Raw genomic sequence first — 25228 nt, 5'->3', positions numbered from 1 at the left:
CTGGGGTGCCATATGACTTTTGCATTAGATGCGACCTTTCTGTGTTCCCTTTTAAAATCCATATCTTTAATTTAATGTTTTACTGGAATTTGAAGTTGTGAGCTTTCATCTGGTCAAAATGTTCATAATTGTGTTTACCTGACCTCTCTTGTTCCTGTAAGTACATTCCATTTATTGTTAATTGCCCTTTCCATGGTACCCACAGCAACCTCCGGAGCCGACCTGTCTGAACAACAACCCCATTGACCAATTAAGTTTTATTGCTACCTCTTACTGAGGTCACACAGGATATTTCAATGTATGTGTTTATCTTCCAAGTCCCTGGTAACAGCAATTCCATTTTAACTGAGATGCCTGGTAACAGAGATTCTATTCTAACAGAGACCTTGAAATGTTTAACTCTACCATTTTAAAGGGGAACTTCAGTGAGCTCTGAAAACTAATCATTTATTCAATCTTTAACTCTAAAGGCATAATACACTAACTATTTCTAAATTCTACTCAATCAAGCCTATAGTACCTATATTCCTTCACAGTGGGAATTTGCTGTTTAAGGATTGAGTGTAAACAGTTGTGAGTTTAAAAACATTAAAAGTATTAAGTATTAATCACAAATAATAAGTGGGGAGCTGGTGAGTCTTATTTTTAATTTTTAAATAAGTTTGTTACTATTGGTGAGGTTATTACTATTGTTAGTATTGTAGTATTGTTAGGGTATGTTAATAGTGGTAAGGTAGATTAGTATTGGTAACATTTGTATTAGCAGTAGTAAGGTTATTATTACTATTAGTAGGGTTGTTGAGGTGCAATCACATTGCTTGGTGTTGTCTAGAGGCCACCAACTAGTGGGAAGGACGTGGAGGAACAAATTTGCAAAGAAATTACAGAGAGGTGTAAAAATTATAGGGTAGTTATATTTGGGACTTTAATTATCCAAACATAGACTGGGATAGTTGTATTGTAAAGGGTAGTGAGAGACAAGAGTTCCTGGAGTGTTTTCAGGAAAATGTTCTACAGCAGTATGTTGCTAGTCCAATGAGAAAGGTGGCACTGCCAGACCTGGTTCTTGGGAATGAGGTGGGCCAATTGGATCAAGTATCATTAGGACAGCATTTCGGGGATATTGATCATTGTAACATAAGGTTTAGGCTGACTATGGAAAAAGACAAAGAACAATCCAGGGTAAGAATAATTAACTGGCGGCAGCCAACTTCAATAGGTTAAGAACAGAGCTGGGGCGAAAAATTAGAGTCAAAGGTTGGCAGGAAAACCGATAGCTGAACAATAGACTACCTCCAAAGAAGGGATAGTTCAGGCACAGTCAAGGTATGTTCCCTCAAAGGGGAAAGGTAGGATAAACAAATCCAGAGCTCCCTGGATAACAAAAGAGGTAGGGATTAAGATAAAGAAGAAAATGTGCTTTTGACAGATGCCAGGTAGAAAATACTATTGAAAACCAGGCTGAATACAAAGGGCCCAGACGGGAAGTGAAAACGCAAATAAGAGAAGCAAACAGAAAGTATAAAAGTAGACTGGCAGCTAACATTAAAGGGAATCCCAAATTTTTCTATAGACAAAAATAGTCAAAGGGTGGTAAAAGGAGGATTTGGCCCGCTCAGGGACCATAAAGGGGATTTATGCATGGAGACAGAGGGCATAACTGAGGTATTAAGTGAATTCTTTGCATCTGTCTTTACCAAGGAAGAAGAGACAACCCAGGCAATGGTGAAAGAGGAGGAAAGTCAGACATTAGAAGGGCTTAAAATTGATCAAGTGGAAGTATTAGATAGGCTGCCTGTACTTAAAAGTGGATAAAGCACCAGGACCGGATGAAATGCATCTGACGATACTGAGAGAAGTGAGGGTGGAAATTGTGGAGGCACTGGCCATAATTTTTCATCTTCTTTAGACTCAGGGGTGGTGCCAGAGGACTGGAGAATTACAAACGTTACACCCTTGTTCAAAAAAAGGTGTAAAAATAAGCTCAGCAACTACAGGCCAGTCAGTTTAACTTCGGTGGTGGGGAAACTTCTGGAAGGAATAACTTGGGACAAAATTTATAGTCACATGGACAAATGCGGGTTAATTAAAGAAAGCCAGCATGGATTTCTTTAGGGAAAATCATGTTTGACTAATTTTCTGGAGTTTTTTGAGGAGGTGACAGAGAGGGTTGATGAGAACAGTGCAGTTGATGGTATACCTGGACTTTAAAAGGCCAGACAGTGCCACACAACAAACTTGTGAGCAGAGATATAGCTCATAGAATAAAGAGATGGGAGCAACATGGATATGGATTTGACTGAGTGACAGTAAACAGAGAATAATGGTTAATGGATGGTTTTCAGGCTGGAGGAATGTTTGTAGTGGAGTTCCCTAAGGAGTCAATGTTGGGACCCTTGCTTTTCCTGATAGATATTAATGACCTAGACCTTGGTGTACAGGGCACAATCTCAAAGTTTGCAGATGATATGAAACTTGGAAGCATTGTGAACTGTGAGGAGGATGGTATATAACTCCAAAAGGACATAGACAAGTTGGTGGAATGGGCAGACTGGTGGCAGATGAAGTTCAATGAACAGAAATGTGAAGTGATTCATTTTGGCAGGACGAACATGGAGAGACAATATAAAATAAAGGCTACAATGCTAAAGGGGGTGCAGGAGCAGAGGAACCTGAGTGTATATGTGCATAAATCATTGAAGGTGGCAGGACGGGTTGAGAGAGCAGCTAATAAGGCATACAGTATCCTGGGCTTTATTAGTAGGGGCATAGAGTATAACAGCAAGGAAGTTATGTTGAACTTATGTAAGACACTAGTTCGGCCTCAGCTGGAGTATTGCGTCCAATTCTGGACGCCGCACTTGAGGAAAGATGTGAAGGCATTGGAGTGAGTACAGAAAAGATTCACGAGAATGGTTCCAGGGATGAGGAATTTCAGTTATGACGATAGATTGGAGAAGTTAGGGCTGTTTTCCTTGGAGAAGAAAAGGGTAAGAGGTGATTTGATAGAGGTATTCAAAATCATGAAGCATGTGGACAGAGCAGATAAAGAGGAACTGTTCCCACTTGTGAAAGGATCAAGTGCTAGAGGGCACAGATTTAAAGTAATGGGTAAGAGAAGCAAAAGTGATAAGAGGAAAAATTTTTTCATGCAGTGAGTGGTTAAGGTCTGGAATGCGCTGCCTGAGAGTGTGGTGGAGGCAGGTTCAATTGAAGCATTCAGTGGGAAATTAGACAGTTATATGAAAAGGAAGAAATGTGCAGGGTAATGAGGAGAAAGCAGGGGAATGGCACTAAGTGAATTGTTCATTCGGAGAGCTGTTGCAGACACGAAGTGATGCCAACTCTCCAGGATTATCCTGGAGTTGCCGTTTTTTTTTATTTGTTCATGAGATGTGAGCATTGCTGGCAAGATCAGCATTTGTTCCTCAGCCCTAATTTCCTTTCAGAAAGTGGTGCTGAGCCTCCTTCTTGAACCACAGCAGTCTATCATGTGTAGGTACACCCACCGTGCTGTTAGGAAATGAGTTCCAGGTTTCTGACCCAGCGACAATGAGGGACCAGAGATGTAGTTCCAAGTGTGTGACCTGGAGGGGAAATTGTCGGTGGTGGTGTTGCTGCCAGGGAACGTCTGCTGCCTTTGTTCTTCTATGTGGTAGAGTTTGTGGGTTTGGAAAGTACTCTTGAAGGAAGCTTGGTGAGTTGCTGCAGTGTAACTTGTAGATGCGGCCAATATGCATCGGTGATGGAGGGAGTGAATGTTGAAGGTGGTGGATGGGGTGAAAATCAAGCGGGCTGCTTTGTCCTGGATGGTGTTGAAGCTTTTTGAGTGTTGTCGGAGCTGCACTCATCCAGGAAAGTGAAGAGTATTCCATCACACTCTTGACTTGTGCCTTGTAGATGGTGGACAGGCTTTGGGGAGTAAGGAGGTAAGTATCACCAGCCACAGTATCACCAGCCTCTGATCTGCTTTTGCAGCCACAGTATTTATATGGCTGGTCCAATTGAGTTTTTGGTCAATGATAACTCGCAGGATGTTGATAATGGGGGATTCAGCAATGGTAATGCCATTGAATGTCAAGGGGTGATGGTTAGATTCTCTCTTGTGGGAGATGACCATTGCCTGGCACTTGTCTTGTATGAATGTTACTTGCCACTTATAAGCTCAAGCATGAATGTTGTCCAGGTCTTGCTGCATATGGACACGGACTGCTTCAGTATCTGAGGAGTCCCGAATGTGCTGAACATCGTACAATCATCAGCGAAAATCCTCACTTCTGACCTTGTGGTGGGGAGAAGGCCATTGATGAAGCAGCTGAAGATGGTTGGGCCTAGGACACTACTCTGAGGAACTCCTGCAGTGATGTTCTGGGGCTGAGATGATTGACCTCCAACAACCACAACCATCTTCCTTTGTGCTAGGTATGATTCCAACCAGTGGAGGGTTTTCCCTCTGATTCCCATTGGCTTCAATTTTACTAGGGCTCTTACCATATTCGGTTAAATGCTACCTTGATATCAAGGCAGTGACTCTCACATCTCCCAGAGAGAAAAAATAATAAGGGCATTAAAAACATGATTTTTCAAAAAAAATTCTTTGAACACTATCTTTATTAGCCAGAGAAATATTGAAGATGGCATAAAAGCATGTTTGAAAGGCCAGTGGTGAGTGGAGGCAAGTGATGAAACCTCCAGGAATATGTCCAAGCAGAGTTAGCAACTTCAGGCCTTGTTGAGTCAGCGACTAATATACTGGACAGGTTCCACTGCTTCTTCTTACACTTCCAGTTGTTGCTTCTGTATGCTGGACCTTTGCCTTCTCTTCCCCTACCCTTACCTCACTCTGTATTCCTCCTTTTTGAGTTTTCTGGTTATTTTAAAAATACATATAGATGAAATGGCTATTTTTCCTGTCTTACTTTGTCTTCAAAAAGAGCCCTGTGCTCCCCATATTGCTGCCTCTAATTGTTTGTTTTTCAAATTATTTAAGTTTTTTACATGGACCGGTAGTTCTGTTAAATGCTTCTGTTTTAATCAGGCCCTGCCAGCTGCATAATGGGATAACCCTGGGATAACCCTGCTCCCAAACGGCATTCCCGAGGCTCTTTTCCTGAAGAACAAGAAAAGGAGAGAGAACAAGGCAGAGTGTCTGTTCTGTCAGCATGCCACTGGAGACTACACAATAAATGTAGGCCCAGAGCCTCATGAAAGAAACCAGCTAAAGCAGATGCAAGCCACAAATGTTCCACTGCCATAACAATGCTACTGGAACCAGTAGTTAACCCTAGTGGGCAGTAATTGTTCTGTCTGATTAGTGATAAATGCAACCCCTCAATTTACGACTCTAATCTTCACACGCAATTCTCGCTGACCAACACAGGCTCCCAGTTAAGCAAAACCTCAATATTAAAATTCTCATCATTGTTTTCAAATTCCTCCATAGCCTCACCCTTCCTTATCAATATAATCTCCTCCAACTCTACACCTCTCTGAGATATCGCCCGCTCCTCCAATTCTGGCCTCTTGAGCATCCTTGAGTTTTATTGGTAGCCATCCCTTCAGTGGCCTTGGCCCTATGTTCTGTAATTCCCTCCCTAAACTTCTCTGCCTCTCTCTCCTCTTTTAAGACACTCTTTAAAACTGACTTCTTTGATCAAGCTTTTGGTCACGAGACCAATACACCCACTAATTTTTTTTTGCCGTGCATGGGGGATTTGCTGAAATGCACAGTCCCTTTAAATTTTTTGTGCGGCTGCATATGTGCGACAACTTAAAAGGGTCAACCTGTGTGCGACCTGCATGGGAACTTTCGGGTTGCCTCGTGGCCGTGTGGTTTAGGAGGAACATTACACTTGTCCTAATATCTCCTTATGTGGCTGGGTGTCATTTTTTAAATTGTGGGTTTGTGGGGAGGGGTGGAAGAGAGCCTGGGTAGCAGCAGTCTAAATTAATCTTGCAATGCTTACAGCATCAGCTCAGCTCCTCCCAAACCCACAAAAGTAATTTCAAACATATCTTCATTTGGTCCTGTTATTGAATACAGTCCATTAATGCCAGGCGCATCAGGTTAAAATCCACTCCAGCAAATCAGAAAGCCACAGAAGTACGTAGCACAGAGGGAAGCCACTCGGCCCACGTCTGTGTGCCATCTCTTTCCGAGAGCAATCCAACCACTGTGAAGGTGAACAGTGTAGCAGGCCAGGGGCAAAGTGGTCAGAGGGCGAGTGGAAAAGAGAATTAAAATGACAGACAACCAGATGGTCTGAAAGCTTTGTTTCTTCTTTGAAAGGAGGCCCAAACAGTTCCCCCATCCACCACCACCCTCCTCCGCCAGGCTGAACTTGTTTCTAAATTGAGCAACTTCTCCTTTAACTCTGCTCACTTCCTCCAAATAAAAGGTGTTGCTATGGGAACCCTTAGCATGCTAGCTATGCCTGCTATTTTATGAGATGTGAGAAACATTCTTTGTTCCAATCCAACTCAGACCCTCTTCCTCATCTGTTTTTCCAGTACACTGATGACTGTATATATGCGGTTCCTACTCTTGCCCTGAATTGAAAAATTTCTTTAAATTTGCTTCCAATTTCCATCCTTCTCTCACCTTCACATGGCCCATCTCAGACTCTCCCCTTCCCTTCCTTGATTCCTCTGTCTCCATTTCTGGGGATGGACTTTCAACTAATGTTCACTATAAGCTCACTGACTCCTCGACTACACTTGCTCCCACCCCACTTTCTGTCAGGATTCCATTCCATTCTCCCAGGTCCTGTGTCTTCATTGCATCTGTTTGGATAATGCAACCTTCCGTATCAGAGCTTCCAATATGTTTTCCTTTCTCTTCAACCGAGGCTTCCACTCTGCTGAGGACAAGGCCCTCAACCATGTCCACTCTATTTTTCACACTTCTGCTCTCACCCCTACCCCTCCCTCCCAGAACCATGATAGGGTTCCCCGATCATCAACTTCCACCCCTCCAGCCTCCATATTCAATGATCATCCTCCACCATTTCCGCCACCTCCAGCGCGATGCCACCGCCAAACACATCTTCCCCTCCCCTTTCAGCATTCCGAAGGGACCATTCCCTCCGTGACGCCCTGGTCCATTCCTCAGTTACACTTTATACCCCCTCCCTTTCCTGCAGCAACCTTCCATGCAAACAAAGGAGATGCCACACATGCTCATTTACCTATTCCCTTCTCACTGTCCAAGGCCGAAAACAGTCCTTCTAAGTGAAAAAGTGATTTACTTGTATTTTTTGCAATTTGATGTACTGTATTCACAGCTCATGATGCTGTCCCTTCTACACTGCAGATAATGTGACCACATTGCAGAACACCTTGTTCAGTCTACAAGTGTGACCCCTCCTATGCTGCTCTAATGAAGCACAACTTAAGCTCAAGGAACAGCAACTTATCTTTAAGTCGAGTACTTTACAGCCTTCTGGACTCAACACAGTGTTCAACAATTTCAGATCATAACCTCTGCCCCCATTTTTTTTGGCGAGCAGCTGTTGTTGATGATTCTGCTAGTCCCCATTTACACTTCCTCCAGACCCAACTTTGGTTTCTTTATTTGTGCCATTACCATCTCCATTTGCCTTGCACCATTAAGCCTTTTTCATTTACTCTCTCCTGCCTTTCATTATACCACAGGCCTTCCCATTAGTTCTTACCTTCCCTCCCCCTTTTCTTGCCTCTGTACTTGCTCAAAACATGTTCCATCTGTAACTTTTTCCAGTTCTGACAAAATGTCGTCGACCTGAAATGTTAGCTCTGTTTCTCTCTCCACAGATGCTGCCTGACCTGCTGAGTATTTCCAGCATTTTCTGTTTTTGTTTCAGATTTCCAGCATCTGCAGTATTTTATTTTTGTTGGGGGGATTATAACAAGGCCCAGGCTTTAAAACTGCCTGCGCTTTGTGCTCTGGAGCTTGGTTGGGGGCAGGGGTGGTGGAGGATTTGCTGCCTGACTTCCCCACCCACCCCAACATTTGTGATTCCTACACCCCCAGTTTAAAATTGGCATTTATGTGTCTGAAGTAATGGCTGGATTTTACAGCCTCCCTGACGTCGGGGGGACATGGCGGGGGGAGGGGTGGGGGCTGGAAAATGCCTCCAGGAGAGGGCTGCCACGGGCCTGGAAGCCGGGAAGGCCTGACCCGATATTGCCAGTGGCGGCGAGGCCTCGTGGTGCCTCCCCCACTGCTTGGCGACAGGACCAAAATTTACATACACAAATTTATTTAAATAAATGAATTAATGACTTACCCACTCCCGCCGTATGTTCCGGGGCGATATTGGTGCCGGTGGCCGGAACTCCCGTGTCTTTGGATCCCTGTCCGGGAACCAATGCGGGACACTGGTGGGGAGGGGGGAGCAGGTAAGTATTTCAATGCGGGGGGGGATTTCAGGGGAGCAGGGTGAAACTCATCCGATTGGTGTAGGGGATGGTGGGAAGGGGTAAAGTGCGTATTTTATGAACTGTGGGGGGTTCAGCGGAAGGTCAGGTACACAAATATGTTTGAGGGGGAAGAGGGCAAGGAATGAATTGTATGGTTTTTGGGGGGTGGGAAAGGGGCTACAAACATTTATTTAAATTTTAAATGACTATCTCTATAAAAATTTAGATCAAATAGAGGGGCTCGAAGCCCTTTAAAATGGCTTTGGTGCCTACGCAGTGGTGCCTGACGCCATTGCCAGGGACGGACCGCTCGCCCCCTCCACATCATCGGGGGGGCGATCCGCCCCGGCCATTTAAATGAGCCACCGCGTTTAATATCGCGGCGGCCCTGCGAAGTGCGGCCTGCACCATTGTCTACCGCCGCAACATACATTTCAGCCCAACATGTGTTTCCCATTCCTCAACCTGATTTTAAAAATAGTTCTATGTTTCCAGCCTGCAGTTCACTGGCCCAGAAATTCAATGGTGTTGTGCTCATTTTCCAGGAACTAAATGAGTGCCTAAGATGCCAATGGGGCGGGCAGGATGCGCACGCTCATTATGAGCTGCAATTGCGTCATATTGGTTGGGCAAAAAAAGGTCTCCCAATCCCATGTCTGAAACAAGCATTTGGTCCCTTATTTACAATGCAATGAGGCTAACATATGTTTGAGGCTTTTGCTGCCCAGTTTGAGTCGGCCTGCTGGTGTGAACAGATTTACAGGCCATAATGTTTTAAAATAAATTCACACTAAAGGTAAGTATTATATATACTTTAATGCATCCATCTGCTTCTTGGATTATGTAGGTTAGGCACAGTTCAGGCATAATCATAACCACTTAAATATTTTGAAAACACAATGTTGACGAATAAGTTAGCATGTTCAACAGAAAGAGAAACACATCTGGGTTGTGTATTGATTAAATGTTTTGGTCCACACTACAATGTGTGACTAACTTGCGTACAGCATTTCCATCAGCAAAGCATTCATTTGCACATTTCCGATCAGTGGTCGAAAAAACAGTTGTGCGATGACAGGTGCATTGATGCTCTTTAAGGATGTCAGTGCAAGCAGTATCTGGCTGAAGCGGGTTGTGTCCTGAAGGTGGATAGAGTGGGTGTATTCAGTGAGAGCACTCTCTGCCTCCTGCTGCAGACACAAGATGTATTGTGGAGAGTGCAGCCCTGATACATCTGCAGAACGAAACAGAAATACATTAGAACAGTTGATTGGAGATAATAATCGGGCTGCAGTTGCAAAATCCGCATAGATTTATGTGAATTCCTAAGCTATTTTTATGGGCTTTCATTAAAATAACTACTTCCCTCCAAAATATGTTGAACTTATAACATTTCCCAATAGGAATATTGCAATAAGCCAGACTTGCAAAATGCTGATCTTCCAGGGACATCCATCACTATATTCAGCTCAGAAACAAATCAAATATCTTTCAGATTTAGGGATTTTAATCTCATACTTGCATTTCATTCCCTGACAGACTAAAGGAAAGACAGTTATATAAGACAGATACTTTTGAACTGTAATCATTGTTGTAATAGGAAATACGGCAGCCAATTTGTACACAGCAAGGTCCCAGGCACAGCAATTAAATAAATGATCAGGTAATCTTTTTTAATGATGTTGGTTGCGAGATAAACACTGACTAGAACAATGGGAGAATTCACCTACTCTTCTTCAAATAGTGCCATGGGACCTTCTGCATCCACCTTAGAAAGCAGACAAAGCTTGGATTTAACATTTCCTCTGACACTGCAGCTCACCCTCACTACTGCAGTAGAGTGTCAGATTAGATTGTGTGCTCAGGTCCCAAGCCACAGCCTCCTAGAGTCATACAGTCATAGAGTTATACAGAATAGAAACAGGCCCTTCAGCCCATCATGCCCGTGCCGGCCATCAAGCATCTATCTATTCTAATCCCATTTTCCAGCACTTGGCCCGTAGTCTTTGTATGCTATGACATTTCAAGTGCTCATCTAAATACTTCTTAAATGTTGTGAGGGTTCCTGCCTCTACCACCCCTTCAGGCAGTGTATTCCAGACTCCAACAACCCTCTGGGTGAATTTTCTTTTTCTCAAATACCCTCTAAGCCTCCTGCCCCTTACCTTAAATCTATGCCCCCTGGTTGTTGACACGTCCGCTAAGGGAAAAAGTTTCTTCCTATCTACCCTACTATGCCCCTCATAATTTTGTATACCTCAATCATGTCCCCCCTCAGCCTTCTCTGCTCTAAGGAAAACAACCCTAGCCTATCCAGTCTCGCTTCATAGAAATGCTCCAGCCCAGGCAACATCCTGGTGAATCTCCTCTTCACCCTCTCCAGTGCAATCACATCCTTCCCATAGTGTGGTGACCAGAACTGTACACAGTACTTCAGCTGTGGCCTAACTAGCATTTTATACAGCTCCATCATAACCTCCCTGCTCTTATATTCTATGAATCGGCTAATAAAGGCAAGTATCCCGTATGCCTTCCTAACCACCTTATCTACCTGTGCTGCTGCCTTCAGTGATCTATGGACAAGTACACCAAGGTCCCTCTGACCGGCTGCACTTCCTGGGGACCTACCATCTATTTTATATTCCCTTGCCTTGTTAGTCCTCCCAAAATGCATCACCTCACACTTCGAAGGATTAAATTCCATTTGCCACTGCTCCGCCCATCTTACCAGCCCATCTATATCACCCTAAAATCTAAGGCTTTCCTCCTCACTATTTACGACACCACCAATTTTCATGTCATCTGCAAACTTACTGATCATACCTCCTATATTCACGTCTAAATCATTAATGTACACTACAAACAGCAAGGGTCCCAGCACCGATTCCTGCGGTACACCACTGGTCACAGGCTTCCAATCGCAAAAACAGCCCTCGACCACTACCCTCTGCCTCCTGCCAGTAAGCCAATTTTGGATCCAATTTACCAAATTGCCCACAGGCTCTTACCTTCTTAACCAATCTCCTATGCGGGATATTATCTGAAGTCCATGTAGAGGACATCAACTGCCTTACCCTCATTTACACATCTAGTCACCTCCTTGAAAAATTCAATCAAATTTGTTAGACATGATCTCCCCCTGACAAAGCCATGCTGACTATCGTTAATGAATCCCTGCCTCTCCAAGTGGAGATTAATCCCGTCCCTCAGAATTTTTTCCAATAGTTTCCCTACCACTGATGTTAGTCTCACTGGCTTGTAATTACCTGGTTTATCCCTGCTACCCTTCTTAAATAATGGTACCACATTCACTGTCCTCCAGTCCTCTGGTACCTCTCCTGTGGCCAGAGAGGATTTGAAAATTTGTGTCAGAGTCCCTGCTATCTCCTCCCTTGCCTCACATAAAAGCCTGGGATACATCTCATCTGGGCTGGGGATTTATCCACTTTTAAGCCCACTATAACTAAGTGGTTCAAGAGTTCACCTACCTAGGCTCAACTATCACCAGTAACCTGTCTCTAGATGCAGAAATCAACAAGCGCATGGGTAAGGCTTCCACTGCTATGTTCAGACTGGCCAAGAGAGTGTGGGAAAATGGCGCACTGACACGGAACACAAAAGTCCGAGTGTATCAGGCCTGTGTCCTCAGTACCTTGCTCTACGGCAGCGAGGCCTGGACAATGTATGCCAGCCAAGAGCGACGTCTCAATTCATTCCATCTTCGCTGCCTTCGGAGAATACTTGGCATCAGGTGGCAGGACTATATCTCCAACACAGAAGTCCTTGAAGCGGCCAACATCCCCAGCTTATACACACTACTGAGTCAGCGGCGCTTGAGATGGCTTGGCCATGTGAGCCGCATGGAAGATGGCAGGATCCCCAAAGACACATTGTACAGCGAGCTCGCCACTGGTATCAGACCCACCGGCCGTCCATGTCTCCGTTATAAAGACGTCTGCAAACGCGACATGAAATCGTGTGACATTGATCACAAGTCGTGGGAGTCAGTTGCCAGCATTCGCCAGAGCTGGCGGGCAGCCATAAAGACAGGGCTAAATTGTGGCGAGTCGAAGAGACTTAGTAGTTGGCAGGAAAAAAGACAGAGGCGCAAGGGGAGAGCCAACTGTGCAACAGCCCCAACAAACAAATTTCTCTGCAGCACCTGTGGAAGAGCCTGTCACTCCAGAATTGGCCTTTATAGCCACTCCAGGCGCTGCTTCACAAACCACTGACCACCTCCAGGCGCGTATCCATTGTCTCTCGAGATAAGGAGGCCCAAAAGAAAGAAAGAATAACTGCCAATACCTCCTCCTTTTCAATGCTAATTTGTTCAAGTATATCGCAATCCCTCTCCCTGATCTCTACACCTACATCGCCCTTCTCCATAGTGAACACAGATGAAAAGTAATCATTTAAAACCTCACCTACATCCTGCGGCTCCTCACACAGATTGCCACTTTGGTCCCTACTCTTTCCCTGGTTATCCTCTTGCCCTTAATATACTTATAAAATGCCATGGGATTTTCCTTTATCTTGTCCACCAGTGTTTTCTCATGCCCCCTCCTCACTCTCCTAATTACTATTTTAAGTACCCCCTTACACGTTCTATTCTCCTCTACTGTTTTCAGCTCCCTGAATCTGCCATAAGCCTCCTTTTTTTTTCCTTATCCAATCCTCTATATCCCTTGACATCCAGGGTTTCCTAGTCTTGTTGGTCCTACCCTTCACCTTTACAGGAACATGTTGGCCCTGAACTTTCACTATTTCCTTTTTGAAGGACTCTTGAGCCAAAGATGAGGGTGCTACCAACTGAGCCACAGCTGACAATTGCAGATGGGTTCTGGCTGTATTCATGAGGATCAATTTACCAGTTTTCAAACTCATGAATATGTTCACCATTAGTAATTTGGATTGGAACTTCAGCTTCATTGGAATTAGCTGCAGCACATCAGGACACATTTCAGTGTTTTTTATTAATCCCAATTATTGCCAGAATTCAGTTCAGAGAAGACTCACAGGGCAATGTCTCAGCTCCATTCTATTCAATCTTTATTATGTTTGTTGTGTGCATACAGACCTGAGTGTAAAGGATATTGAAGCAGAATTGATCCTTTTACAAGATGATCAAGTCTGTGGGCAAGAAATTGGACATGTCAGCATCCACTTTTTGGCCATTAAGAGTGGTTTTACAGCTCCAAAATGGCATCTACGGCACACAAGCACACCGAAGCATGTTGGACGCCATCTTGGTAAAAGGGACAGCATGCACGCAGTGAATGTCCACTGGAAGTATACAGGGCAGGCACATCATGAAGTCAAACAGTGTGCAATGCTGATTTGATGCCAGCGCTGTCATCTTGCAGCTCCATGCTCCACACCCCCTCCCTTAGGTTGACACAGCTGAATACGAGTTCAACAGCAGATGGATCCCTATGAGTACTATTTAAAGGGATCATCAACTACTTACAGATTAATTTCCAGTTGATTTTTTCCGGCTGTTGCTATAAATCTAAACATTTTCCATAATTGTTTCAAGGAGTGGTGTGGCTGGTGATAAAGGAGTTTTTGATGATTTTGATTTGATTTAGAGATACAGCACTGAAACAGGCCCTTTGGCCCACCGAGTCTGTGCCGACCATTAACCACCCATTTATACTAATCCTACACTCCTACCACATCCTCACCTGTCCCTATATTCCCCTACCACCTACCTATACTAGGGGCAATTTATAATGGCCAATTTACCTATCAACCTGCAAGTCCTTTGGCTCTGGGAGGAAACCGGAGCAACCGGAGGAAACCCACGCAGACACAGGGAGAACTTGCAAACTCCACACAGGCAGTACCCAGAATTGAACCCGGGTCGCTGGAGCTGTGAGACTGCGGTGCTAACCACTGCGCCACTGTGCCGCCCTTTGTGGCTTCTGCACAAACCTGTTGCTCCAAGACATGGGTGGCCTTGTAGGCATTCCCTGGGGATACAGCATGACTGGCACAGTGGCGCAGTGGTTAGCACCGCAGCCTCACAGCTCCAGTGACCCGGGTTCAATTCTGGGTACTGCCTGTGTGGAGTTTGCAAGTTCTCCCTGTGTCTGCGTGGGTTTCCTCTGGGTGCTCCGGTTTCCTCCCACATGCCAAAGACTTGCAGGTTGATAGGTAAATGGGCCAGTAGCAATTGCCCCTAGTATAGGTAGGTGGTAGGGAAATATAGGGACAGGTGGGGATGTGGTAGGAATATGGGATCAGTGTAGGATTAGTATAAATGGGTGGTTGATGGTCGGTACAGACTCGGTGGGCCGAAGGGCCTGTTTCAGTGCTGTATCTCTAAAAAAAAACAGATGCCACAAAGAGCAGGACAAGCTGCTGGAAGAGGAAGGAGGAGGAGGAGAAGGAGAAGGAGAAGGGCTCTCAGCAGGAGGCCATGTCTGCCCACAGTGTTCAGGGAGTAATTCTCTGACCTGAACCCTCGAGAGGAACAAAGTGTGCGATATCTGTGCTTCACTAAAAAGGTCCTCATTCAAATATGCCACCTGCGGCAGCCACAACTTCAACCTCAGAGCCTGGCAAGGGCACACATTGCCAGTGGCTGTGAAGGTGACCATGATGATAAACTTTTATGTGTCTTCCAGGCTGCTGCTGCAGATATTTGCAACATCTCACAATTTGCCACCCATTATTTCATAAGGGAGGTTTCTGATACTCTCTATTCAGAGACAAGCAGGTGCAGCTAGCATGATGGTTTGCTTGGATTGTAGCTTCCCCATGATACAGGGTGCCATTGACTGCATGCATATTGCTTTGCGTGTACTATGCCATGTACTGGAACTGAAAGATATTCCACTCCATCACATCCAGCTGGTGTGAAACATAGGCAACAAATCATACAGGTCAATGCCCGGTATTCTGGTTGCAGTTATGATGCATTCATTCTGTGGAAGTTTGCTGTGTCATCTGCATTTCAGCCACCATAGCAAGCCGAAGGGTGACCACTGGGTGACAAGGGCTATCTACTGACCACCTGCCTCATGACTCTGGTTCGCAACCTGCAAACAAGTGTGCAGCTTGCATACAATAAACATCATGCTGCCATATGGCATGTGATAGAGCAGACCATTGTTGGGCTCAACCAATGCTGCCTGGTCCTCTTTGGAGAATGCCTGCAGTACTCGGGAGAGCAGGTGTCAAGATTTGTGGTGGTCTTCTGGATGCAGCACAACCTCACCACCCTGAGGAGATAGCCCTTGCCACCACTTATCAGGTGAGAAGCTGAGGAGCAGGTGCACGAGAAGGAAGAGGAGGAGGAAGAGAAAGTGGAAGAGCAAGGGAGGCGGCAACCTAGACAGACCATCTTTGACTGGGCTGTATGTGAAGAACTAACTAGCCTACGAAACTAGTAAGAAAATCCCCAGTTCCCCATTCACCAACAGTCCCACATCCTTACCTTCCCTCTATTGCTGACCATCATGACATCCACCTGGCCAGAATGCGAAAATAAATGCCACAACACAATAAATATTCCAATGAAATCATGCCCTATTGCATGCAAACGTGCATTCCCTTAGTGTCTGTCTTCCATGTGCCTTTGCCTGTCCTAGTGCTCCTGCACAGTGCTACATCAATGGCTAAAGCATGGCTGGTGGAAGGCTGCTGAATTTCAGTGCAGGAGACTGCAGATGGCCTTGCAGGATGGCCTTGAGCAGCTCTGAACCTAGAAGGCCCAGCTTCAGACTGCACCATCTCAGCCTGGGTGGTAGCAGTCTGAGCTGGCTAGATGACAAACAATAGCAAGGGAACTGGCAGTGCACGATGGGCGGACAAATGTTGATATCCTGAGAGTGGACCGCAGGTTTGTACTCCCTGGAGCCACTGCCACTCCCCTGGGTGGCACCTCAACAATCCTAGTAATATGTTGGAGGACAGGTTGCTGAACAGCTATGAATCCCTTCAAACCCTTTTGAATTACAGCACCCACGATCATAACAGCAGCTGTCCAAGCTCGTATGGCAGCAAACTGAGCTTCCACTGCAAAACTTAGACTTTTGGTGGAAAATGCTTGTGTTGCAATGGAAACTGAGACATCAGCCATCAGACGCTGCATCATAGTTGGAACCACAAGTGTATTGATGGAGTTGGCTACCAATTCTATGGTGGAAAAGATGAACTCCAAGCTCTGCACAAATCCCGATTCCAAGTTTGTGCCAGACTCCTCCATGCTCTGTGGCACTGAACCAGGCTTTCCAATGCACCAAGAATTCTGTTGTCTATATCCATCAGCCTTCTTCTGCCGGCTGTCCCATCGAAGTCCTCACCTGAGACCTCGGCAGTAGAACTAATGTGCGACCATATCTTCCGGCAAACTTGCATCTGCATTATCCTTGTCCCCTGCCCTGATTGCAGTGCACTTCTACCCAGTGTCTCTCCATGTGCAGGTCCTGCCTCTATATATCCTCTCAGATATGTGCAGTGTTAGTATTGGAGCTGGTGGCTGCGAGAGTGAAATCAAGTGATGGTGCATCTTCAGCATCACGCAATTCTTGGTGTTCTTCCACTGCCTGGCCAGGCTGCACCACTTAAATATCTGAAAAGAAAAAGGCTCAAGGGTAAGGTTGTGGTGAGGGAAGGGCAATGACAGGGATGTAAGAGGTGCATAATTACACCATCTGCAGCTTGTAAGTCAGAAAAGATTGTGATATGAGGAAGTAGGTTTCAATTCACAGAACACTGCAGCAGTATTGGGGAAAGTGGGAGCTGTACCGTTGGGATAGTCTTCACCTGAACCGCGCTGGGATCAGTGTTCTGATGAGTCGTATAACTAGGGCGGTAGAGAGGACTTTAAACTAAATAGCGGGGGCGAGGAATTAAGTGAGGGAAGATGTGATAATTTAGAGAGAGGAGAAAGCAAGAGAGCAAGGTAGCAATAAGGGAATTGATAATCTGAGTGTGGCAGGAAGGGAAGATTGGAGGAAGCAAAATTGGTAACAGGAAATAGAAAAGTAGTAAGTGAAATTAGAACAGATGAAGCGAAGGCAAGCATCAAATAGGATCAGAATGCGGAATATTGTTAAAGGACAAAGTTAAGGGCACTCTATCTGAATGCACGCAGCATTCACAAAAAGGTGAATGATTTGAAGGCACAAATAGAAGTAAATGGGTATGATTTAATTGCCATTACAGAGACATGGTTACAGGGTGACCAAGACTGGGAACTGAATATTCAAGGATATTTGTCATTTAGGAAGGATGGGCAAAAAGACAAAAAGGAAAAGGAAGTGGGGTAACGCTCATAGTAAGGGATGAGATCAGTACAATAGTGAGAGAGGATCTTAGATTGAAGGATCAATAGTAGAATTAACTTGGGAGGAGCTAAGAAACAGCAAGCGGCAGCAAGCATTGGTGGGAGTTGTTTATAGGCCACCAAACATTAGTGGTAATATCGGACATGGTATAAATCAGGAAATTATAGGTGCATGTAACTTGGGTAATACAATAATAATGGACAACTTTAATTTACATATGGGCTGGGTGAACATAATCAGAACTAATTTTGTGGAGGATGAATTTCTGGAGTGTGTACGAGATGGGTTTCTGGAACAGTACGTTGAAGAACCAACTAGGGATCGGGCTATTTTAGACTTAGTATTATGTAATGACCTAATAAATAACCTCACTGTAAAGGCGCTTTTGGGAAATAGTGACCATAATATGATAGAATTTTACATTAAGTTTGAAAGTGCGGTGGTTCATTCCTGAAACTTGGGTCTTAAATCTGAACAAAGGAAACTATGAAGGTCTGAGGGGCAAGTTGGCTATGGTGAAATGGGAAAATACATGAAAAGATTTTACAGTAGACAGGCAATGGCTAGTATTTAAAGAAGTATTACATGGTCTACACTAATATACATTCCTCCAAGACACAAAAAACCCAAAAGGAAAGTTGAATTAACTGTGGCTAACAAAGGAAATTAAACATTGCATTAGGTCAAAGGAAGTGGATTAGAAGGCTGCCAGAAAAATTGTTAACCTGAAGATTGGGAGCAATTTAGAATCCAGTAAAGGTTAACCCAGAAACTAACAAAGAAAGAGAAAAGAGAATATGAATGCAAGCTAGTGAGAAACATAAAGGCGGACTGAAAAAGCTTCTTTAGGTATGTGAAAAGGAAAGATTACCAAAGACAAATGTGGGTCCATTACAGGTGGAGACAGGAGAATTTATAATGGAGAATAGTGAAATGGTGGAGAAACTAAACAATTACTTTGTGTCCATATTCATAGAGACTTGTAAAAATGAGGAACTGAAAGAAATTAGTATTAACAAAGAGGTAGTACTTGAAAAATTAACTGGATTGAAGGTTCATAAATCCCCTGGACCAGATGAGCTACATCCTAGAGTGTTGAAGGAGGTGGCTATAGAGATAGTGGATGCACTGGTGATTATCTTTCAAAATTCTACAGATTCTGGAGCAGATCCTGCAGACTGAAAAGTAGCAAATGTAACCCTACTATTTAAGAAAGGAGGGAGAGAGAAAATAGGGACCTATAGACCTGTTAGTTTGACGTTGGTAGTAGGGAAAATCTTAGAATCTATTATAAAAGATTTGATACTAGATACTTGGAAAATAATTATATGATTGGGGAAAGTCACCTTGGATTGTTGAGAGGGAAATTATGTTTGAAAAACTTGTTGGAGTTTTTTGAGGATGCTTCTTTTAGCATAGAAAAGGAGAACCCAATGGATGTGGTATATTTGGATTTTCAGAAGGATTTTGATAAGGTCCCACACAGGAGGTTAGTAAACAAAATTAGAGCACATGGATTGGGGGTAATATACTGGTATGGATTGAGAATTGGTTAATAGACAGAAAGCAGAGAGTAGGAATAAATGGGTCATTCTCAGGATGGCGGGCTGTTAGTAGTGGGGTACCGCAAGGATCAGTGCTAAAGCTACAGCTGTTCACAATCTATATTAATGATTTGGATGTGGGGACCAAATGTAATATTTCCAAGTTTGCTGATGACACAAAACTAGGTGAGACTGCAAGTTGTGAGGAGGATGCAAGCAGGATTCAAGGGGGATCAGGCTTACCCATGATTCCGCACAACTCTGGCTGCAGGAATAGGCTGCTGCCGGAACAGATAAAGGAGATTTGTGTCGGGTCGGGTTGGGTCGAGGGCGAAAAAACATTAAAGGGCCTGGGCTCGGGTTGGGCTCAGGTTGGCTGTGGTCGGGTCGGGCCCGGGTCAGGTTTTAACTTTATACCTGAACCAGGCTTTACGAGAAATGGGTTTTAATTCATGAGGCACTGGCACTAGTACTGGGGAAAGTGGGAGATGTACCGTTGGGATGGTCTTCACCTGAACTGTGCTGGGACCAGTGTTCTGGATAACTAGGGTGGTCGAGAGGGTTTTAAAGTAAATAATAGGGGTGAATGATCAAGTGAGGGAAGATGTGATAATTTAGAGAGACAGGAGAAAGCAAGAGAGCAAGATAACAATAAGGGAATTGAAAATCAGAGTGGGCAAGAGGGAGGAAAGCAAAACTGGTAACAGGAAGTCAAAAAGCAGTAAGCAAAATTAGAAGACAGACAAAGCGAAGGCAAGCATCAAATCACAATGGGGAATAACGTTAAAAAAACAAAGTTAAGGGCACTTTATCTCGATCTAATTCAACTAAATGAATTAAAGGATATAGGGATAGTGCAGGAAGGTGGAGTTGAAGTAGAAGGTCAGCCATGATTTTGTTGAACGGTGGAGCAGGCTCAAAGGGGCAAATAGCCTACTCCAGCTTCTCTTTCTTATATACTTATATTCAGCCATTCTTCTGTCTTTCCTGGGTCAGATTCAGCTCGCACAGGACTCCCAGGACCTGCTCCAGCCACAATGCACCTCCCATTTGAGAGGTGCAGGCTAGCGTTATGTAGTACTAGCAGATATCAATTCTGGGCCCTTTGGTAATACATTCAGCCAATCAACATTGTGCTTTGTGCTGGCTGTATGCAAAAATCATATAAACGAGCAGGCAGTACGAAGATGCCGCACTGCCTTCATTACATCAACTGGGCGCGGGTTAATTGTGCTTTGTGATTCCCCCTCCTGTTTTCAAGGACTCTATAACTTAGGCCCCTGTGTCTTCAAGCAGTCACATTCTTCCTCCAGCAGGAGCTTTACCAAATCAGTAACAGCATTTCCTTCAGAACTGGGTTCCCTCCACTGGTCACATGCAGAATTATATATTAGCTTAAATGCCACACTTTCATGCTGATCACCAGCCACTTGATTGGTTTGCAGAAATGACTATTTGCTAACAACGGCTGTTTCATTTTTAAAATTACAATTGTTACTTTTACTCTCTAATTAAATAATACCCTCACTAGATTTTATAATGATCTATATTATCCACTCTGTATTTGGTATGCATCTGTTACACTCCAGTGGCTGGATTTTAAGAGCCCAGCACAAAAAATGATGGCCCATCCGTGCAGGCCGCACTCCAAAGAGTCGCTGCGATTTCAAGCATGGCGGCACATTTAAATAGCTGGAGCGGCTCGCCCCCTCAATCATGTGGACGGGGTGGGCTGTCGGTCCTCGGCAATGGCATCAGCTGCCTCTGCACAGGCGCTAGCGCCATTTTTAAAGGGCAGCCAGCCCTGCTGCCCAATTGAAATTTTTAAAGTCCTGCACCCAAAATGAAAGAAATAAATTTCTAATGCCTCTTTCCCACCCTCCCAATAACAAGTACAATAACTATTTGCCCTTCCCCCCAAAACACTTACCTTTTACATCTGACCATTCCCCCTTTTCTCTTCTAAGATCCTGACTGATAGATTTATTTTTATCTGCACCATCATATCAATTGTTTTCCCTTTTTTTGTTCAGCTTTGCAAATTTAGAAGATAGAAGCTCTGACCGGGAATCTGCAAAATTGCGAGGTGTTGTCAAGATCCCCAGGTATTTGCTGTCACGTGGTCAAACTAAGCAAGTTTCCAAAGTACTCAACAACCACTACAGGAGAGTGCCATGAGCAGAACAAGCTAAGCTTACCAGGGATTAGAGTCCAGGACCTTGAGAATTTGGACAATTTCAAACTTTGAATAACACACAATGATAACAATTTTAAAATCTTAGGGGGCAGAGGTTGGGTTAAAAGCAAGGAATGTCGGAGTAAATATAGGGTACTATTTCATATTTTTCCAAATTAGTACCCCCACCACTGAGCTTCACGCAATCAGATCCCGTATAAGTAATTCAGTCACAGCAATCTGTACGTCTTTTGTGATCCTTTGTCCAGCTCTGTATCGGGAGAGCTAATTTATAAAATATGCAGGTGGAACTAAATGCAATGAATGGTTAATGAATAAGCAATGGGCTGAATTTTACAAGCCCCTCAACTTCGCGAGTCGCAGCGGAGGGACCGGTAAAATTTTGCGGGGAGAGGCCCGCCTCGACCCGCGACTTTGAGAAGGGCCCACCGCATATTACCGGTGGCGAGGGGACCTCGGTGCAACTTTCCCCGCCGCCTGGCGGTGGGCACTTCATCTTAATATTCAAATTATCAATAAAGATATGTGAATGAACTTTACTGCAGGCGGCGGCCGACCCTCACCGATTTTACGGCCGCCGTTCGTATTTCGCGCGCCTTCAGAACTCCATACGGAGTTCCAAGGTGAGACACTGGTGGGGACGGGGGAGGAATAAAAGTTTCAGAGCAGGAGGGGTGGGGGAGTGGGGAAAACAGTGGTTATTGGCTGTGGGGATGGTGGGAAGGGGTTGAAGGGCAAAAGTTAGAAGGTTGGGGGGGTAAGTTCAGGTAAGGAGAAAGGCAAGCGTTGTCAATATCAGACAATGAAATGACCATTGGGGGGGTTGGGGGAGGGTCTCCATATCTTTAATATTTGGTAATAAAAAATAACGAATACTGTACCTTTAAAAATTAAAATTATTTCTAAGGGCTTAAAGCCCTTTAAAAATGGCGCCGGCACAGAGGTGCCGGATACCATTGCTGGAGTGCGGCGGCAGCCCCCTCTATGTCATCAGGGGCAGCTGCTCTGCCCCCCCCTATTTAAATCAGCCTCCATGCGTAATATTGCGGGTTCAAACAATAAACAGTTTCTAGAGAATGGAAAGATTACAGAACCTGGTGAGAGTACAGGAACGTGGGGATGAGATGGATCAAAACAGGGCAAACTTGTGGGTTAAATGTTTTTGCCGACAAGATTTCCTATGTTGCTACCCAGGACAATAAAAAACAATCCTAGTCAATGCCAATACAAACTTCCCCCAGACCACAAGCAAATGTAAACTCACATGTCCCAGACAACTGGACACATTCCCCAAACTGCCAAGAGTTTTAGGGGAAAAGAAGTGATCCTCCTCCAAGGGAAGCATTTTTTTCCTGTAAACGTAGTGGAAATCTGGAACTCTCTTCCCCAAAAGGCTGTGGATGCTGGGGGGGCGGGGGTCAACTGAAGTTTTCAAGACAGAGATTGCTAGATTTTTGTTGGTTGAGAATATCAAAGGATATGCTAAGGCCAGTAAATGGAGCTGAGGTACAGATCAGCCATGATCTACTTGAATGCCAAAGCAGGCCTGAGGAGCTGAATCGCCTACTCCCATTCCAAACTTTTATAACCCCTCCAAAAAAACTCCAAATTATCACAAGTAACTAGGATTGACCAGATGGACTGCAGTAGTCTTTGACCCTACACATTCCTATGTTCTTGTATATATTTATGACTGTAAGTCCACGGGAGAGCACCTAACGAAACTGCCAAGGATCAACCCCATCACCTACGGGACGCCAGTTAAAATAAATTCAGGTAGTATCCGGCTGTCATTTTAATTTAGTTAACCTCATCTGGCTGCTAATCTCCTTGGGGCAACCTCAGAATATTCAAGGTTCAAAGTGATGAAATGTATTGGCACTTTATTGGACATGATATAATCCAATATATGAGCTGCCAGTCATGATTTTGCACATCGCCTTTGCTGAAAACACTGACGCCAGCATGTTTCTGAACCTTCTAAGGTGCCAATCAGCTCTGAAGGCCAACATTTCCTGCCAAGGTTAAACAGTTTTGTTCAGTTATCAAACAATTTTCACAACACATTGTTGATCAGAACTATCAGTACATTTAAGAAAAGATTTGCTCTTTTTCTCTTCTATAAAATCTGAAGCAAACACTTCTGGAAACAATATAGTAATTTGTAACTATTCGGCATGTAATATGTGTAACATTACAAAAAGATTTATTTAGTATGAAATGCTAATCTAGTCATTATGCTTGCTTGAGACATGTTTGAATTTACTTTTGTTATTAGAAACTTCAGTCAGCAGTTGTTATGAGCTGCATCGATTTTAATTCCTTAAAAGATAAAGAAAGACACAAATATGGTAAATCTGCTGAGAACTTTAGCCAGAGATTAAACAATTTTGTGAAAGAGTCATTTCTGAGAGAACTATTTCACCGAAAGTTGAACAAAAGCTGTTCATTTCACCACCACCCCACCACCCCACAACCCCCCATCCTCACCTCATGCTTTTCCTGTTCAGCTTCCTCCCTTAGCTTGGGTTCACTAACTTCCCTTTGACTGTACCACAAACCCATCTTCCTCAAAAGTTTGGCATTGCAAATTTGTATACAGATTGAACCTTCCAATCCCACACACAAAATGTGTTTTTTTCCGAGTGGCCCTTTAACTGTGAACAAATTTCTTGTTTTTTGATGAATGACATAAACAACAACATTTATATTTCCTGAATAGTCTTAACACACTCTCAATGTCAATTCAACTGTTGCCACTTGAGTTTACTAAAAATAAAAATCAAGCTTTGAGTCAGGGATTTCAATGGGATAGCTCACCTGGGCTGAATAAAACAATCCCCTTTAAGTACACATATTCCTTAGTGCTGATTTCTATGCTCCAGCACTTAGTTAGAAAGGATTTGACTTTCTGTACTTCTGCAGCTGACAGCTCGGTGCTCGTTTTCTCGTCATTGCCTTTGCCCTTCTGGTTTGTTAGAATCTCTTTCAGTATGCTTGTCTTTGATGGTTCAATCACTTCGAAATCCACTCCTTCCTGAGCCAAGCCCAGCACGAAAAGGGCAGCCCAGCAGTTCTCCAGCAGCAGGAGCTGGTCCAGCTGCAGCAGCCCCCGAAAGGAGGGGAGGTTTTTAATAAAGTTCACAGTCTTGAGCAGAACTTCAGAAGCAGCCTTACAGGCGATGTAAGGCGATCCTAGTGCGACCTTCTCTTTGGATTCATGTTTGCAGCTGCAGGTGGGTAGATGCTGATGTCTCTTGTGGTTTAAGATATGGTAAAGAATGCTGCCTTGATGCATCTTATCCTTTTCACAGTGACATCTCTTTTGAAGGGCAGAGTGAGAACTGAACGCCATCGCTGTGTAAAGACAGTAGCACCCTTGTCAACAGTGCTGCAAGGAGTATCACTGTTTATGTTCAAGAAATAGGACCCTGATAGATCTTTTATACCCTGGCTGCCAAATAACCTTGAACAGCTCTGTAGCAAGTTCCAAGGTTATCACTGAAATAGTGGAGAGGTGGTTATGTGAAAATACAGGCATGGATCAGAGGCAGAGACAGAAAAATGGCATGGATTGCATCTGGAATAACATAAGGTGATGCAATACAATAGTCATTGCAATGAGTAGAGCTAGTTTGCTTTTAGCATTTTCAATGATACTCAGATACCAAGGTCACTTATTAGTTGCCTTCAAACCCCTAATGCTGGTTAAATTTAAACAGTTCCATTTTCTCTTTGCGTCTTTAATACTTACACATTCAATTGATTGCAGTCATCTGATGCTCTGTAAA

At 44.1% G+C, this 25228-nt stretch overlaps 1 protein-coding gene across 1 annotated transcript; it reads right to left on the bottom strand.

Annotated features, from left to right (window-relative positions):
* Window positions 1-9197: 9197 nt before the first annotated feature.
* Window positions 9198-24792, bottom strand: LOC137377440 (nuclear receptor subfamily 0 group B member 1-like). The gene is made up of 2 exons (XM_068047019.1): window positions 24258-24792; window positions 9198-9634 (listed from the first exon to the last, which is right to left on the bottom strand). The coding sequence occupies exons 1-2, from the start codon at window positions 24790-24792 to the stop codon at window positions 9393-9395; spliced, it is 777 nt and encodes a 258-aa protein (XP_067903120.1). The 3' UTR covers window positions 9198-9392.
* Between the last annotated feature and the right edge of the window lie 436 nt (window positions 24793-25228).

Source organism: Heterodontus francisci, chromosome 15 (genome assembly GCF_036365525.1).
Source record: "Heterodontus francisci isolate sHetFra1 chromosome 15, sHetFra1.hap1, whole genome shotgun sequence".
In the NCBI taxonomy this organism is placed as follows: Eukaryota; Metazoa; Chordata; class Chondrichthyes; order Heterodontiformes; family Heterodontidae; genus Heterodontus; species Heterodontus francisci.
Note: the sequence above shows the minus strand (reverse complement) of the source record. Positions and strands in the feature narration are given on the sequence as shown.